At 37.9% G+C, this 20,008-nt stretch overlaps 1 protein-coding gene across 1 annotated transcript in view; it reads right to left on the reverse strand.

Moving 5' to 3' along the window:
• Positions 1-1,005: 1,005 nt before the first annotated feature.
• Positions 1,006-20,008, reverse strand: part of TPRG1 (tumor protein p63 regulated 1) — a 247,123-nt gene continuing 228,120 nt past the window's right edge. Inside the window, exon 5 of the mRNA XM_006897068.1 lies at positions 1,006-1,200. Coding sequence (XP_006897130.1) covers positions 1,006-1,200 — 195 coding nt within the window. The remainder of the gene's footprint in view (positions 1,201-20,008) is intronic.

The raw sequence follows: 20,008 nt of genomic DNA on the forward strand, positions 1-20,008 counted from the left end.
ACCATAATTTTACCATCAATTCAAGTATTTCCATTTTAAATCCTGGGTCAAGAAAAGGAGCTGAAAAAAACCCAACAAAACTTTATTATAATATTAGGGTTTGTGTTTAATATCTTTCAAAGTTTTTTTTTTCAAAAGAAAATGAAAAGTATGATACAAAGAAAAGACTCTTAAAGAGAGGGAAGCACATGAGATAATTTCACAGGTTTTCAAAGTAGACTTAAGTGTGAGGAGAAACAAATTAAAAATAAAAGGAAAAAAACCACGGGGAACAGAGCACAACTGTGCTCATTAAAACCCCCTGTGATCCACTGGGTCCCACAGGGATCACCTCAGAGACACAGAAGAATTCAGAGCTTTTGCTGCTTACATCAGCTCTGTGCCTCTTCTCCACGGTTCCTGGAGATTCTGGAGATGACCAGAAACAGAATACACAATTATATCTGAGAAGAAATGTCAGCACTGAGAAAGCATTTTTGGAAATCAGCCTTATATATGGTAGCTAAAATAAAGAGGCAAAAGCACCTGAGAGGGAGAGAGAAATCATGATGAGAAGCTTAATACCAACACTTGAATAATATCTACATTTTAAAAATTACTTTTCCTTTTTTAATTTTTTTATCTCTTTTTAAAAACTTTATGTATTCATTTTTAATGAAAATTTACAAAGACTTAGGATTTCCAGTCATTTAAAAAAAATTACATCTCTATGAGATTTCTTGTGAGTTTACAATCAGGTATTCATTTGAAAACATAAATTAAAGGCATCACCATGATTTGAGTGATTTGTTTGTTTGTTTATGAAATTTGATCATTCTATTAAGTTGTATGAATTGGGTATCCAAGAGAGTTTTTTCAAGTTCCTAAGATACTAAGTATTAAAAATCAAGTCATTTTATTTAAAGGTAATTAATTATTATTGGGGAAAGTCCAAAAATACAGTGACTGAGATGAAATCTTTAATAACCATGTATCAATAGATGCACTTATATAGCAGAAAAAGCCTCAAAAACCAACACTCCCACGGGCAAGGGAATAACCAAGCTTATTGCGATTTCCAATGAATGACATCAGCCCAGTGTAGGTCTCAATCAAAATGGGTGCAGTTAACACCATAAGTTCCTTTTTCCTTCCAGAGTGTGTGGAATTCTTGTGGGCATCCTGGATAGCTGGAACAAGTTTAGATGTGAATGCAGACAACTGGAGAGAAAAAGGGGAAAAATATAGAATTAGTGTAAGTTGAACAGGTCCAGGGACCTCCAGTTAGCCTTCTAAAAATCTATCACACCCCTCAGGCTGCAGTATATCAGTTTTTCTTACTTAAATAGAAATCTTTTCTCAGAAGAGTTAATGTCACTTCTGTTAGACTTTTAATAGATGACTCTGTTAATGAGTTATATACATAATATCTTCTGTGCTTATTTATATTATCAACACATAATTTATACAACATTAACAAGTCAACTCAACAAATATTTACTGAAAGTTTGTCTTAATTCAGACACCTGTTGAATGCTGCTGAATATCTGAAGGGAACTAAACAATTTTTGTCCTCAAATAAGAGGCACTATAATAGAAAATTTTTTCATTAAAAAATCATTAAACACTTAGAAAGCACTGATACAGAGTGGATAGACAATGAGCACTGCAATGGAATAGATGAAGGAAAGAACTGTTTAAAAAAGAATATATGATTATGCATAATTTGTATGATAGCAATCTGGAATAAAAGGTGCATTGCAAAATAAACTAAGGAAGAAAATGTGCAACAATGAATGGATGAAAATCCAACCTTTCTGTAAACTTTTGTTAAAATCACAATAACAATATTTTAAAAATTCCTGAAACAATAATAGCAAGGACACGATAACAAAAATCATAAACAAAATGAACTCAGCAAAAAAACAAAGAATAGTCCACCGACAAGTATGAAAAAAAGAATGCAGAAAAAAACCCCACTGCATATCGTAGATTTTTCTAAAATATTATTTAGCTAAGCAAAATAAATCAGGCATAAAAGGACTATCAACTGTAAAAGATCAATATTATAAAAGCTAAGGAAAGATTTGCTTACAGACATAGGTAATTCTGGAAGGTTACCAGGGATAGGAAGGGCAAGAAAAAGAAAAATTAAGTTAGGTAAAGAGAAAGATAATAGACAACATATTTTTAAAGCATTGCCATTTATTAATTGTATTAGTCTAAGAAAATTGATGAAATGCATATGAATGATCAAAATATGACTATGTGGTGATTACACCAAGTTTACCAAAGTAAACAGTAAAAGAGAAGCACAAAATGATAAATTATCACAAAAGTGGAAAAAATTGCATTTGATTAGAAAATTAGCAATGATTTTAAAATGGAGATTCTCAAAGCAATCTTTAAGATTAGTAGGATTTTAAGAGGCAGGAACAAGGTTAGGTAAGGCCTGAGAGACATCTGTATTTTTCAATACAGCATCATTTCTACTATTTCAAAGTACTCTTCTAGTATGAATGTCTCCATTTTCCCTCAAAGAATCACTTCCTTCCCTGTAGTTCACATGGTTTCAGCTTCTTTAGGACTGAGGCGTACTGAGTCAGAGAAATCTAGTCCTCAGATAACAGGAATTGGTTCTTCAGGTAGAGGCACATGACAAATGTAGTCATTCAACTAGTAGAATATAAGCCTGAAGCTGTTCATGGTCATCTTTGCTACACATCGTGGAGATCTGAAGCCAAGAAGAGGAAAGAGCTGAGGACTGCACACAGCAGCTAAGGCAGCGAGACACTGAAAGAGAGAAACCCTGTTGACAAAATCGTGTGAATTATTACATCAGCCTACTCCTCAAATTTAAGTAATGAAGCAAAATCTTCCTTCTTTTAGTCAAGTTAGACTAAATGGATATCTTTAATTACCACAAAAAGAGGTGGCTATATCAAGAAAGAATGGAAATCAAGCTATCAATGAGGATTTGAATTAGAGAAATAAGATTTCTTTGTATTGCCAATACCTTTTCACATCACTTCTTTTTCTAGGCTATCAGGAAGATAAAACAAAAAAGCACTTACTCTAGATTGAAAACCACTGATCATAGAAGGTAAATGAGTTACCCACAGTCACTCTGCTTTCTTCCTTGTGGTAAAAATAGGCATTAGGAATAAATGCCTACACGTAGTGAAAAGCAAATTCATTCCCTAGGAAACTGGCTCACTGATCTAAATTAAAACCTTGAGGTTCATTTCAAGTTCAGTGCAAATTATTAAGCATCCTCTATAAAGAGACCATTGTTCTGAAAATTCAACACAAGAAAGCCAATTTTGGCTTTAAGAGATTAACACAAAAGTGTCTGTTTATGATGATTCAAAGACTCTCAGTAGGAGATGTCTGCAGTTCTTCACCACAATCTAATTTTCTTACGTAGATTTTGTTCTGGATTCTTACTTTAGGTCAAAATGCTGCTTCCTTACCGAAGAGAAAGAAAAAAAATCACAAAATTTAGAATAAATCAATACTAGTTGGCTTAATACATAATAAAAAACAATGGTATACAAATAAAATTTCTGCAGCTGATTGTGTGCTTTTAGCAAAATCACTTTCTCCTTGAAAGCCTCAGTTTCCTTTTCTTAACACTTTTTCCCTTTCTTTTTTTAAAAAAATTTATTAATTTCAATGAAAATTTACAGAGACTTTGGATTTCCATTCATTCATTGTTGCACTTTCTCCCCTCCCAAGCCTCCCTCCTCCCCAGTACACTACTCTCTTGGAAAAGTAAAAGAAAAATTCTTTCATTGTTTTACAATCCCTCCCCCCAGGTCCACTCCACTATGACAGCTTTACTCTGGACTCCTGTCATGACAAAAATACCTCTTAAACAGTTTTCTCCCTCATCTGTTTCAATGCAGTATACATTATTTAATCCATCTTTCTCAGTCTTCCCCCAACCCCCAATGTCAGTGCTGTCACAACAGTGGCAACATGCAGTATTTGTCCTTTTGTGACTGAGATACTTCACTCAGCACAATGTCTTCCAGGATCACCCATATTGAATAATATTGCATGTTGTTGTTGTTAAGTGCTGTGGAGTCCCATAGTGACCCTATGAAGGAGAGTCCTCAACGCTTGTGTGTTTCTCATCCTCTCTCCAGGTTCATAGGGTTTCCGGAGGCAAGCTATTACAGAAATGGATGTTACTCCTTCCAAGCTTGTTTTAATCAGGGAGCCCTAGCCCACACTGTCCGTATTGGGTAACCAACCATTAATGCATTTGACACATCATTGTCACAGTGTTCAGCCTCACAGCAAGCACAAGTTACCCCTGTACGGCAAGTGGACACACCAGAGCTATACCACCTTAGGTTTTTAGAGTTCCTTGTTTTTCACTGCAGCATAGTATTCCATTGTGTGAATATACCACAGCTACTCTATCCATTTATTTGTTGATGGGTACTTAGGTTGTTTCCAACTCCTTGCTATTGTGAACAAAGCCATGATAAACATGGGTGTGCATTGTTTCCTTTTATAAAAGCAATGAAAATGATGGTTTTTGAGAGAATATCTTGTAGACTTGTTGTTGTAAGTCATTTACAACTGACTACTAACCCAAAGATTAGTGGTTTGAAACCATACAAAGTGGCCCATCGGCAAACAGGCCTGCCAAACTGCTTTAAAGAAGGTTACAACAAAAAAATACTGTTCAGTAATTTTTCCGTAACATATAAAGACCCCATGAGTTAGGGTACAACAGCAGTCAGTAAATATTATCAAAGGTAAGAAATTGATAAACATGTAAGAAACTGTTAAAGGGATAGGAATAATGACGTTGATAAGCAGTACGATATTTACTAACGTACTTCCAACTCTGTAAAATGTCAAAAGAACCTAAATTATTTTTCCTCTATTTTCCCTTGAAGTAATATTTACCTAATTGTAAAATATCAGAACAACCGACTGGAAAAGATCCATATTTCCAAAGAAAAGTAATTCACTGATGCAGAAATTTCAAAGAATACCATGAATATCTCAGAAAAATATTGTTGAAAGTAGTTTATTTTTGAAGTTGAAGTAATACATCAATATGGTACTGTCAGAAATTCTAGTTGACTCCAGAAAGTGATGTGAAATGAGGAAATATCATTCATGATATCAGCTGTAGCTTGGCTTAAAGAACAAAATGTGAGAAAAATATTTACCTGAGTTTCGGTGACTATGCTAAGATATCTGAAGATATTGGTCATAACAATTATGGCTAACACTGTGGAAGTATGAGAATTCCAGAACTCTTAATTGTGCTCATGTAGAGCCTGTACATAGACCGGAGGCAGTTGTTTGAACAGAGCAAGGGAGTACCACATGGCTTAAAATTCAGGAAAGATGCCCATCAGGGTTATAGCATTTCACCATGCCTATTCAATCTAAAGGCTAAACGAAAACAATTCAAGATTTTAGACTATAGAAACAACTGAAGGAAGATTCATTAACAACGTGTTATGTGTAAACGTCATAGCCTTGATTGCAGAAAGTTATTTATAAAAATCAAAGACTACAGCCCTCAGGAAAGATTATACGTAAATGTTTAAAAAACAAAAATCCTCACAAATGGGCTAATAACCAATATAATGATAAAAACAGAAAATAGTGGTGTTTTTAAGAATTTTCTTTTACTTGGATCTGGAAGCAGTAGTAAATAAATAAAATGAAATATTTCACTGGGCAAAATCCTCTACAAAAGATCTGTTCAGAAACATAAATGTGCCTTTGAGGATTCAGATGTGTCTGACCCAAGCCATGGTATTTTCAATTGTCATATAGACATGCAAAACCTAGATGGCAAATAAAGAATAACAAGGACGAACTGTTGTCTTTGAATTATAGTGTTCTAAAAGAATACTGAACATACCAAAAACTGACAGACATCAGTCTAGTCATAGAGAAGTACAATCAGAGGCCTCTTTAGAAGCAAGGATGGTAAGATTTTGTCTCACATGTTTTGGACAGTTGAGAAGGACAATATGTGTGCATCAACAAATTATCAACAAAATAAATTGACAGAGTGACTGGAACAATGGACTCAAACATGGCAAAAATTTTGAAGATAGTGTAAGACCAGACAGTTTCTTTCTGTTGTTTACAGGGTCATCAGAGCTCAATAGCTCCTAACAAGAAAAGCAGCATAATATCAAAATATCAATTTGAGAATTACCTTTCTATCCCAAGGAGAGTAAAGTATTAGACAACAAATAGGATGTTGCTTGTTCTCTATAAATTAGATATAAAGGACTGCAAACAACTCCCTTGCTTATTCCTGATTCAATACCCACTGTGAGAATATGAAAAAAAATTAGACAGCAGGACTATAATTACTATACTGATGAATATAAACCATATCAAAATTATACAAGCATTGATCAATTTTCATCAAGAATATGTTTTCTACCATGAGTTATATGGAATCAATTTATTCACTGAAAAATTTTCTCATCAAAATAGTAAAATATTTTAAATTTTTTTTCTACTTTTATCTGACAATCTTTTTCTATCAGGTACCTACAAATACTTTCTTTTTGTTTGTTTCAATTTAGTTCTTATGCATTTTTATCAAAGGATGTTGATCTTAGTCTGGTTATACTAGTTTGTGTGGTTTTAGCCATCAATTTAATTTTGTGTTTATGAGCTCAAAACCCATTTTCCTCAGGAGAAATTTTGCATCTTAATGTCAGTAATATGGGAATTTTTAGTTTACCATTTCTATCAATTTATCATGTGAAATTTTAGTTTTAACTCACTCTTACTTTAGAGTTAGAATTGACTCATAGAGGACCCTCAAGTGAGTTTTCAAAATTGTAAATCTCATGAGAGAAGATTGCCCATCTTTCTCCCAGGGAGCAGCTAGTAAATGCAAACTGGCTGCCTTTGGATTGGTAGTGCAACTCCTTATCCACTAAGCCACTAGAATTCTCTATGTTAGTTGAAGCTGCTTTACTTCAATTTTGTGGATCTCTGGTGGCTTGTTGTTTTTGTTGTTGATTGCCTTTGAGTCGAGCACATAGTGATTATATGAATAAAAGGCCTAAAGCTGCTCTACAACTATCGACATTAATCAAAATTCAAGACATAATGGTAATGAATTTTGTTGCCAACACAAAGGTATGTGGTTCAAATCCACCATCTGTTCTACAAGAGAAAGATGAGAAGCCTCCTCTAGTGAGATTCACTGCCTCTTAAAACCTACTGTAGGATCATTTAAGGGTTTGGTCTGACTCAACAGTACACTATCACCACAACAACTTAATTTTAGTTTTGTTATTTTTTCAGTGCCATCAAATGAAGAATGAATCATAGCGAGCCAATGAATGACAGATCTGAATGCTGTCTTACCCTGTTCAATCCTTATCATCTCTGACACATTTGAGCCTCAGTTGTGAGCTGACTCACTCTGTCACCAACAGATAAGAGTATGTACATTTATTCAAGAAAGATTAATGAGGCAGCTGCATTATAAGTTCTATAGATAGACAATGACTTTATTCTCCCTGAGCTTATAGCCCATGATAGGAGATAAAACTGAAAACAGAGACAAACAATCTCTGTAACGACAAGTTTTAGGAGGAAAAGAAAATGTAATGAAGAGATCAAAAGCAATGAGAGCTTTTTAAAAAGTTCCTTTACATAGCATATTCAGAGCAAACTTATCGAAGGAGGTAATTTTGACCTGAGGCTCAATTACGGAAAGGAGACAATCATGAAAGAGAAAGGAAGAATAATCTAGGCAGATGCACATAACCTGGAAGGTAGAGATACATTTAGATTATTGAAAAGATGGGAGAAACTCCTATAAAACAGTGAGATCAGAGGGAAGAGAAGTCGGGGCACTGGACACTAGATTCTTATGGATCATACTAAGGGTGTTTAGGTTAAAGTATCCTTAGATAGTATACCATATTTCGTATTTTTTTTCTTTTAAAAAATAATTGTGGCCACTTGGTAGACAATTTAATTTTAGCATTCAGAATAGAAACTGGAGGACTAGTTTACATGCCATTTTATGACAGGACAGTGGTGAGAGGCTTCTTTGTGAAGAGGGGGTCCGCCTCAGCCTCCCAGAAGGGCCTGTGCCTCTGGCCAGGCCTCTGGCCACCGCTGGGAGCAATGTGCCTTAAGCCTTTGAGACTGGGATTTGGCCAGAGAGAAGACAATACTGACTGGCACAAGGAACGTTGTGGAGAACATGAGGACAGATTATATTAAGGAAAATTTGGGTGGGGTGTATATACCCAAACTCGCTGATACTATTGCCTGTGGGATGTGAAGGAAAGTATTGAACTAAAAATTGCATTTAGATGTTTGGCAAAGAAATCTAAAAAAACCTACCTAAGAAACTAGATAGCAAATGACATCATATTGAATTGAGTATGTGAAGAGAAGGTGAATGCTGGAGTCAGTGTGGTATTAGGATCAAGGATTTATATTTTGATATGTTATTTGAGATATCTAACTAGCAATCTTTTCATATATTTCTAATAGCGAAGGGTTGAGGGTCAGCAAAAGAGAGGAAGACTCTTGACCAAGTGGATTGACATGGTGACTGCTGCAATGGGTTCTTTGGTGTCAGGAAGTGTGAGGATGACATAGGATAGAACAAGGTTTAGAACTTTTTGTTCATAGGGTCACCATGAGTCATGCTCAACTTTACGGCACCTAACAAAAAGAACAATAGACAGTTACATGAAAATGGATCAAAAAGAAACAGACATGCAAATGAAAAGCACATATCTATAGTTAATAATTTCTTAACAGTAATCAGAATTGGAGGAAGTCATCAACTTGCATCATGACACAACCTTGCTTGGTGAAATTGAAAAGGATTTGAAGCATTTGCTGCAGAGGATCAAGAACTATAGTCTGCAATATAGACTGACACTCAATAGAAAGAAAACGAAGATTCCCACCATTGGGCCAATTGGCAGCATCATAATAGATGGAGCTCAAATTGAGATTGTTGACAATTTCCGCTTACTTGATTCCACAATCAACACTTTTGGCACCAACAATCAGAAAAACAGAAGGCAAATTACATTAGGAAAGTCTATTGTCAAGGACCTTTCCAGAGAATTAAAGAGCAACAATGTCAGTCTAAAGACTAAGGTGTGCCTGATCCAGGCCATAGTTTTCTCAATTATCTGTTATATGTCAGAGAGCTGAAAAACTGATCAAAGAGGACAGACAAAGAATTGATGCCTTTGAGTTGTAGTGCTGAAGAGGAATATTGAACATATCATGAACTGCCAAGAAAACGAACACATCTGTAGTGGAAAAAGTGAAGTCAAACTGCTCCTTGGAGGCAAGGATTTTGAGGTTCTGTCTCACATATTTTGGACATGTTGCCAGGAGAGACCAGTCCTTGGAGAAGGACATAACACTTGGAATGGTGGAGGGACAGTGCAGGAGTAAAAGACCCCAGATGAGATGGACTGACATGGCAAATAGGGTAATAAGGGTAGGTGTGTCAGAGATAGTGAAATTGACCCACGATAGACAGGCTTCAGAGCTATTGTACTTAGGGTTGCTATGAGTCATGGCCTACTTGAAAGGACATAACAATAACATAGATTTAAAAGTAAAAAAAAAAAATTATAAAATCAACTAGTTGTTGCTGTTGTTAGGTATCACCAAGCTGAGTGTGTCTCATAGTAACCATATGAACAACAGATCTGAATCCTGTCCTATTCTGTGCCATACTTACTGTTTCTGATACACTTGGGTCCATTGTTGCAGTCACTCTGTAAATCCATCTCACTGGGGGTCTTTCTCTCTTTCATTGACCCTACCAAGCATGGTATCATTTTCCAAGGAATAGCTTTTCTTAGCAAAATGTCCAAAATAAGAGAGATGAGGATTTTTTCCTATCCTCACCTCCAGGTAGTACACTGGCTGCATCTTTTTTGAGACATATTTGTTCATTCTTTTGGTAGTCCATGGGATATTCAGTATTCAGTACTCTTCTGCAGTGCTACAATTCAAAGGCATCAATTCTACTTCTGTTATCTTTATTCATTGTCCATCTCTCAGCTGTATAGCAAAACTGAAAATAACATGGCCTAAATCAGGCCCATCTTCATCTTCAAACTGACATCATTGCTCTTCAGTATTTTGGAAAGGTTCCTGACAGTGGACTTGACCAAAGCAATGTATCTTCTTATTTCCTAACTCTTGGAAAAAAGGGTGTTGATTGTGAATCCAAGCAAGATGAGATCATTAACAGTTTCAATCCTTTCTCCATCTATCATCATGTTGCCCACTAGCCCAGTGGTAAAGACTTTGATTTCTTGATGCTAAAAATACAATCTCCATTGAAATCTGTAGTCTTGATGTTTTACAAAAGGCACTGCAGGTCCTCCTCACATTCAGCAAGCAAAGTTATGTCATCTGCATAGTGTAGGTTGTTAAGTCTTCCTCTGGTCCTGATGCGACATACTTCTTCATGAAGCCTGAATTCACAAATTATTTGATCAGCATATAGATTGAATAGGCATATAGAAAGGATGCACTTCTCATGCACATTGGACCTGATTTTACACCATACAGTGTAGTTCAAAGAAAATGGACAATAGAGCAAGAGAGAGAAATCAGCAGATTCAGGAAGTTCCTGTTGGACAATTGAAGGTATTGGGAGTGATGCAGAAGGAATGTAACAGTTACATCAGGGAGTTTAATACAAACAACCAGTAAGTGCCTGAAGAAAAGATTGGACCCAGCTCTTTTCACTTATTTTCTAAAGCCTTCCCCTGTACATGTTGTTGTTATTGTGTACCATTGAGTCATAACTGACCCATAATTAACTCTCCACCAGTTTCCATCACCAGTAAATCTCACAAGAAGAGATTTCCCATCTTGATCATACGGAGCTGCTGGTGGATTAGAACCATGTGCTAATGCACTGGCAGCACAATTTCTTACTACTAAGCTACTAGGCTCCCTCTCTTCTATTTGTTGTTGTCTTCTCGCTATTGTTTTTGTGTACTGTTGAGTGATAACTGACTTACAGCTGATACTCCAGTGGGTTTTCAGAGGCTACATATTACATAGGTGAAGTAGCCCATCATTCCCCCACAGAGCAGCTGGTGGATTAGAACAGCTTGCCTTTGGGATTGCAGCACCGCTTCCTACTACTAGGCCACCAGAGATCCCTTCTTTTTTACCTAGTACTGCTACTATGAACAATAAGAAATCATATTATTTAGGAAAGAGTTCATGTTTATAATATTAGAAAGGGTAGAACAAACAAATAAAAAATAAGAAAACCATTTTTAAAACTATGCTTTAGAGATTAGAGCATAGATTGAATGACTATATAATTTATCACACCCATAAAGTCAAGGACTGCAGCCTTCAGTATGGACTGAATGTCAGTATGGCTCAATGTCAAGAAGACAAAGATTCTCACCACTGGACCAATTGATAGCATCAGGATGGATGGCGAAGAGATTGAGATTGTTCACAGCTTCAGTTTGCTCTGCTCCATGGTCAACACTCTTGGCACCATCAGCCAGGAAATCAAAAAATGTATTGCGATGGGCAAGTCTGCTGTTAGGGCCCTCTCTAAAGTACTCAAGAGCAATGGTGTCTCTCTGGAGACTAAGGTACACCTGATACAGGTCATGGGTTTTGCAATCACTTGTTATGCATCAGAGAGTTGGACAATGACTAGGGAAGATAGAAGGAGAATTGACGCCTTTGAGCTGTGGTGCTGGAGAAGAGTATTGAATGTACCATGGACTGCCAAGAAAACAAACAGATTCATCCTGGAGAGGGTTAAACCAGGCTACTCCTTGGAGACAAGGATTCTGGGTCTTCGTCTGACATACTTTGGACATGTTGTAAGGAGAGACAGGTCCTTGGAGAGGGACGCTATGCTTGGTAGGGTGGAGGGACAGTGCAGGAGGGGAAGACCCTCTATGAGGTGGATTGATTCAGTGACTGGGGTAATCGGGATGGGTGTGTCAGAGACAGTGCGATTGCCACAGGACAGAGCAGGATTTAGGGCTTTTGTACATAGGGTCGCTATGAGTCGCAAACGACTCGATGGCACATAACAACAACAACAACAACAACCTATAAAACAAGAAAGGGGGTCCAACAAAATGTGGAAATTATTGTACAATGCCATTAATATCAAAGAAAAGCAGAATATTGCTGAAAAACATTAAAAAAACAACTAGGATAGTACATAGAGAGAGAACTGCCAGAAGTTCACGTTGGCTTTAAAAGAGGCCGTGGCACCAGGGATATCATCATTAATGTCAGATTGATGCAGGCTGAAAGCATAGCATACCAAACGAATGTTTATTTATGTTTTATTGACTATACAAGGCCATTTCACTGTGTGGATCACAATAAACTACAGCTAACATTGAGAAAAGGTGAATTCCAGAAAATTAAGCTGTTGTCCAGACAAATACTAGATGATTTAAAATCAGGAAGAGTGTGTATCAGTGTTGTGTCATTTTTCCAAATACATTCAGTTTGTAAGGTGACCACAGAATCTGAGAAGTCGGACTTTATGAAGAAGAATGTGGCATCAGGATCCAAGGAAGACTCAATAGCCTGTGTTTATGCAGATGACACAACGCTGCTTGCCGAAAATGAAGAGGACTTTAAATGCTTGCTGAGAAAGATCAAGGACTACACTCTTCAATATGGATTACATCTCAACATCGAGAAGATAAAAATCCCCATCACTGGACCACTAAGCAACATTATGAAGGTGGAAAGATTGAAATTGTCAATAATTTCATCCTACTTGGATCCACAATCCACAAACACCCTTGGTACCAGAAGTCAGGAGATCAGGCTATATAATGCATTGGACAAATCTGTAGTTAATAATCTCTCCAAATGACTGAGGATCATCGATGTCAATTTGAAGACTAAGATGTGCCTGATTCAGGCCATGATATTTTCCATTACTTCCTATGCATCTCAAAAGTGAACAATGAATAAGGATAACACAACAATAACTGATGCCTTTGAGTTGTGGTGCCAGAGAAGAATATTAAATATTCATCTCATGGACAAAGCAAAGCCAACTTGCTCCCTGGAGGCAAAGGTGAAATAGCTTTGTCTCACGTACTTTACACATATATTTGAGATGTGGATGGCTATTCTTTGGAAAGGGACATCATGCTTGTAAAGTTGGAGGGTCAGCGAAAGAGAGGAAGACCTTAGACAAGATGCATTGACACAATGACTAGAGCAGTGGGTCTAAGTGTGCCAGAGATGGTAAGAATGGAGCAAGATAGGACAGGGTTCTGATATGTTGTTCATAGGGTTGCTGTGAGTTGTGCTTGACCCAATAGCACCTAACAATATAACACCAAGTTCTTTCTCAAATAAAGAATACATAATTAATAATAATTATGGGATTATAAATATTTGAGTTTGAAGATATGAAAGGGAAAGAGGAAGACAAGCAAGGTTACCAGCTTCTGTCCTTCCTATTGCATCAATCAGGATTGCTCCATTTTTATCAGTTTTACATAACCAGGCTTCAAATAAAGTCTTATCTTTACTCTGTTTCCATAAGATATATAACTATTTTCCCAAAATGTATTTATCCACAATTCGAAACACATTATACACTTCCCCCAATTAATCCTTCTAGAGCATTTCTTTCATGATAACTTTGTCTTGAAAATTTACAGTAACTGTATTCGAGTTTGGAAACCTAATTGCGTTTTACTGAAATGCAAAGTTTTTTATGGCAATTATTATTATGTGTTGTCAAGTCAAAACTGACTCATCGTTTGCCCTCCAACAGGGTTTCAGAGGCAGTAATTGCACAGGAGGAGACTGGCCATCTTTCCCCCACGGAGCTGGATGAATTTGAACTGCATGCTTTGGGGTTGGCAGCACAGCTCCTTACCACTAGGCCATCAGAGCTCTTTGAACTAGTCAATACTAACTATAGTATTTATGTAAATTGTCTTTTGAATATCTTCAGAATACACTCTCTGATTTAAATACATTAGGAAGCTCTGGGGACATAGCAGGCTGCCTACCCAAGGGTGGTGTGTCTCTAGCAGCTTCCAGCCACCAGCGGCTCAAAGACTGGTGATCTCCTCCTGTGCAATTTACAGTCTCCAGAAACCTGCTGAAGGGGCAGCTGTGGCATGGTAATGTTGAGATAAGGATAGTGATGTCTGACATGCACTAGACATATGCCTTTGCTTATGTCGCCTTCCTTCTAAGGATGTCTGTTTTCAGAGATTTCCCGACTCACTCTCCTCCTGCTCTTTTGCCTTCAACCTGAATCTCATTCCTAATACCCACATCATGTTTTCTTTGAGGTCCACCTGAGTTTTGTGTCTGTGTGTAAATACTTCGGACTCAGTTCATAGTTATTCTCTGAAAGAGCAAATAAATCCTCAAGGCTAAATTGTATGCTATCGCCTCAGATTCTTTAAAAGGATAAAATCGGATGCCAGCGGTATGTACTTCTGAGGAGAATATGCCTTTGGTAGTGTCATCAGTTGAACTCAGGGAAGTGGGGAAATGAGAGTCCATGATTCTGACTGTGCAGAGCTTGGTGAGTTAATCCACTAACTGGTTTCTTTTTGTTGTTATTTGTTTGGTTTTTGTGTGCTTTTTTTGTTCATTGTATGTTTTTTTAAATGAATTCTCTAATGGAAATTCACAATTTCTAGTTTTCCAACATTCAATCTACGTGCATTCCACGTTGCAGTTATTAAAGGATACTCGCTAAAAAAAAACAACAACAAAAACAAAAACAACAACAAACAAACAAAAAACAAAAAAAACACCAATGAAAATAACTACAGCACATGCTGAGGCTCTCTTCTACCTCTAAGGGTCTAAGATTTTATCAGTATTATGCTCACACTTCTATTCAAATCCAACTCATGTCTTATGAATCTCAGCATGTGTTTCCTCACACCCTCACAGTAAAAATCAATTCCTTCTTCTGCTGTATTTCAGTGAGCTCTATGCAGTCCAGGAAGTCACATGACTACCCCAAAGGCCATGCCTTTTTGGCAGATCTGATCCCCTGGTTCCATGGAAGAAAGATAGGCAATCTCCTCATCTGCTATTTACAGCATAAGAAACCAAGTGAGGGGTCAGCTCTGAGTCAGTTCCCGATCAACTACATTGAGTCTCAGTTTTGACTTCCTGTTGTATTTCATTTCTATCTCCAATGAAATTTCAATCATGTTTTCTAAGAAGTTATTGTTGCTGTTATGTGCCATCGAGTCGCTGTGACTCATAGCCACCCTATGTACAAGAGCCCTAAACGCCATTTTGTCCTGTGCCAACCACGCCGTCTTAAACACACTCATTCCCACCACTCCATTCACAGAATCGATTCATCTCATCGAGGGTCTTCCTCTCCTGCACCATCACTCCACTCTCTCAAACATGATGTCCCTCTCCAAGGACCAGTCCCTCCTTGCAACATGCCCAAAGTATGTCAGACGAAGCTTCAGAATCCTTGGCTCCAAAGAGTACTCCGACTTCACCTTCTCCAGGACAAACCTGTTTGTTCTCCTAGCAGTCCATGGTATATTCAACACTTCTCCAGCACCACAGCTCAAAGGCACCAATTCTCTATCATCCCTATTCACTGTCCAACTCTCTCATGCTTATAATTGCACATAATAGCAAAGTTTTGTTTTTTTTCAAAACATATAGGACATGAGTGTCTGAGGGATTGCACATTAGGCAAAAACCATGGATCACATGCATAAGTTATAGAAAAATATATCATTGTAAATGTGACTCTAATAAGATTTCTATACTTTGAAATAATGACATTTGGAGCCAGATGAAAATATTACAATGAAATGTGCGAGGAGCTAGAGTCGGAAAATCAAAAGGGCCGCACTCGTTCAGCATTTCTTAACCTCAAAGAACTGAAGAACAAATTCAAACCTACAGTTCACTAATCAAGGATGCTTTAGGCAGAATATTAAATGATCAAGGAGGTATTAAAAGAAGATGGAAGGAGCATATTGGGTCATTGTATCGAAAAGAATTGGCAGATACAGAAGAATTTAATGAAATAACATTTGAGTAAGAGCCTATGGTGATGAAGGAAGAAGTTCAAGCTTCTTTGAAGGAAATAGCAAAAAATAAGGCCCCAGGAATTGATGGTATACTAATTGACATATTTCAGCTAACAGATGCTGCCCTGGATGTACTCACCAAGTTGTGCCCCAAAATCTGGAGAACAACCACTTGGCCAACTGACTGGAAGAGATCTATATTTGTTCCCACTTTAAAGAAGGGTGACCCAAGTGAGTGTGGAAACTACAGAACAATATCATTGATTTCACATGCAAGCAAGATTCTACTGAAGATTATCCAAAAACGACTAGAACAGCACATCAGCAGAGAATTTCCAGAAGTCCAGACTGGGTTTAGAAGGGGCCGTGGTACTAGGGATATTGTAGCTGATGTTAGATGGATCTAAGCTGAAAGCAGGGAATACCAGAAGAATGTCTATCTGTGTTTCATTGATTATTCAAAGGCGTTTGACTGTGTGAATCATAACAAACTGTGGCTGACTCTGAGAAGAATGGGAATCCCAGAACATTTAATCGTGCTAATGTGAAACCTATACTGGACCAAGAGGCAGTCGTCAGAACAGAGCAGGATAACAGTGCATGGTTCAAAATTGGGAAGGGTGTACGCCAGGGATGTGTCCTATCTCCATGTCTTTTCAACCTGTATGCAGAGCAGATTATCCAGAGGCTGGGCTCTATGAGGAGAAGTGTGGCATCAGGATTGGTGGAAGATCTATTAACAATCTGCGTTAAGCAGATGACACAACCCTGCTTGCTGAAAGTGAGGACTGAAGTTCAATATCAAGAAAACAAAGATTCTCACCACTGGACCAATTGGCAGCATCAGGATGAATGGCGAAGAGATTGAGATTGTTCAGAGCTTCGGTTTGCTCGGCTCCACAGTCTGCACTCTTGGCATCAGTAGCCAGGAAATAAAAAAACGTATTGCTATGGGAAAGTCTGCTGTTAGAGACCTCTCTAAAGTACTCAAGAGCAATGGTGTCTCTCTGGAGACTAAGGTGCATCTGATACAGGCCACGGTCTTTGCAATCACTTGCTATGCATCAGAGAGTTGGACAATGACTAGGAAGGATAGAAGGAGAATTGATGCCTTTGAGCTGTGGTGCTGGAGAAGAGTATTGAATGTACCATGGACTGCCAAGAAAACAGAATCATCCTGGAGATGGTTAAACCAGGCTACTCCTTGGAGGCAAGGATTCTGGGGCTTCGTCTGGCATACTTTGAACATGTTGTAAGGAGAGACACGTCCTTGGAGAAGGACATCATGCTTGGTAGGGTAGAGGGACAGCGCAGGAGGGGAGGACTCTCTATGAGGTGGCTTGATTCAGTGATTGGGGTAATCGGATGCGTGTGTCAGAGGCAGTGTGATTGGCACAGGACAGAGCAGAGTTTAGGGCTGTTGTACACAGGGTCGCTATGAGTCGCAAATGACTCGACGACACGTAACAACAACAACATTATCAGTTATTGAATCGATTATTACCCTTTGCATTAGGGAGCTCTGGTGGCTTAGTAGTAAGGAATTGTGCTGCCAATGCACAGGTACATGGTTCAAATCCATCATCTGCTCTGTGGAAAAAAGATGCACAATTTCTTCCTGTCCAATTTGCTGACTCGATGGTACAAAATAACAAAAACTCCTCTGCTTCGGAAGGTGATAAACAGCCTCCCACCACACCAGCTGCCTGTGACACTCCACCCACTGTGGCAACCAAAAGTGTCCCTTGACATTGTCATCTCCCTGAGGACAAAACTGTCTCCTGTGTGAACCTCTTGACTAATAGAAATGCAACATGATATAACATGAACATTAGGACCAGGAATACTTAAATATATTTTTTTCTTTTACTGTGTTTTTTAAAGAAAAATAGACTTGGTTTTAAGATGATTCATTCTTTTTTCCATAAAATATGGCTTTAAATACTATTAACTTTGTAGGTCAGGTATAAAGATTACATGAAACAAAAATTTGGATATGAGCTCCAAGTGTATATGTCTCTGTGTGTGTAGTGTGAAAAGAGTTAGACAAATAAAGTGAGATTAGATTGGAAATATCATTGTAAGCCATTCTTGTTATTGTATAACATCAAATCAGAACAAACCCAGAGCTGACCCTCTAGCAGCTTCTCAGAGGCAGTGACGTGTAGAGGGGAAGACTGCCGATCTCTCATAGAGCAGCTGGGGGATAACTCATTGACAAGGGTATATAAGTAACTCACTGTATATATATATACTGTTGTTACCATCATTGATGTAATAATTGTCACAGTCAAATCATAACCTCCTAATATGAAAACACAATAATGTCAACATTTCCATTGCCAATGCCCTCTTTACTGCCAGGAGGCCTTCTCAGAGATCATTAAGTGTTTATAACATTGAACTACTTAATGCCTCCTCTGACTGATCATAAACTTCATTTCATAAGATTCATCTGTAGCCTCAGAATCTAAGTGCTGAACAACAGCAACAAGAAAAGAGTTGATACTATTTCTTACTCAAATAAACTTGGCATGTCTTTAGAGTCAGATGCACTTCATTTCTCATCATTTCTGGGAGTCTTAATAATAGGAGGAGAACTCAGGAAGGAGAGGCAGACAAAAGGCCAAGTCCCTGAGTTGGCTTGCGAACATTTTAAACACCTGAACTCAGTAAGTGTGACAGGAACGCGGCGTCATTTGATATCAATGCCACCAGCAACATACTTTTCTCTAAAAGCTTTTACGCACCCACTCCTGGCTCCCTCTTTTATTTCAGTCTGAAAAATGGAGGGTCAAGTTATAACAACTCTGATTACATAGACACTGTATGTTAAGCACAGTGTGTGGAGGGGTGGAGTGAAGATATTTCTTCATGACTTTACAGCAATTATTTACCATCTGAGTGCCTGGGCCTCAGAATTGCTTCAGATGCTGACTGCCAAGAGTTCATTGCCTAGAGTATTAGTTTTCCTTGGTAAAACTGTTGTTTGCTTCCTGTTTGCACTAGGTGAAGAGATCAGGTTTCATGCCTGTAGGCCCACATTCCTCAGTTTGTTGGGTTTCCAAGCCTTTAGGCTATGGGTTTCATGCTGGATGTGTCCGGAGTGAAGCATGCTGGATCAAGAGCTAAGTCGTCCATTACCTAATACTAGAAACCAATAGGGCAGTCAATCACACATCTAGACAAAATGCACTTATCACTCACTCTTCCACATTTTAACTGAAATTATAGAGATATAGTAACTATTGCTAAATTCGAATGTTTTGAGATAGAGAAATAGAAAAAAACTTCTAAAAAAGAGATTTCTTAGGGGAAAGATTTTGAAACTCCGTCTCACATACTTTGGGCATGTGGCCAGGAGGGACCAGTCCTTGGAGAAGGACATCATGCTTGGAAGGGTGGAGAGACAGGGCAAGAGGGGTAGACTCCAGATGAGATGGATTGACGGTAACTGCGACAATGGGATTACATGTGTCAGAATCAGTGCGACTGGCTCAGGATAGAGCAGATTTCTGAGCTATTGTACATGCTAGGGTCATGATGAGTCCCAGGTAATTTGACAGCACATAATAACAATAGCAATAAGATGTCTGTACTTCATAATTTCTCATCTTCTTCCTGTTCTATTTTCTCCAACCTTCCCATCCCCAATAGACACACACACACACACACACACACACACACACACACACACACACATAACTGGATAGATGGATTTGTCTTTCAAATAACTTTGCAACTTTTACTTTTACCCACATTTCTTCTACTAAAAATGCCCTTCCCATTTTCAGGGCTTGAAAAATTACTTACACACTGAGTCTCATATCAAATGTTATCACACCTGTTAACTGTGGACTTATACCATCTCCTAGGCTCCCACAATACATTGCCAGTTGCTTAATTTTCTATGCATTAAATTATAATTTGTTCATTGCCTTTTTGTT

The sequence above is a fragment of the Elephantulus edwardii genome, unplaced genomic scaffold (assembly GCF_000299155.1).
Source record: "Elephantulus edwardii isolate Elephantulus edwardi_28Jun2011 unplaced genomic scaffold, EleEdw1.0 scaffold00199, whole genome shotgun sequence".
NCBI classification, from domain to species: domain Eukaryota; kingdom Metazoa; phylum Chordata; class Mammalia; order Macroscelidea; family Macroscelididae; genus Elephantulus; species Elephantulus edwardii.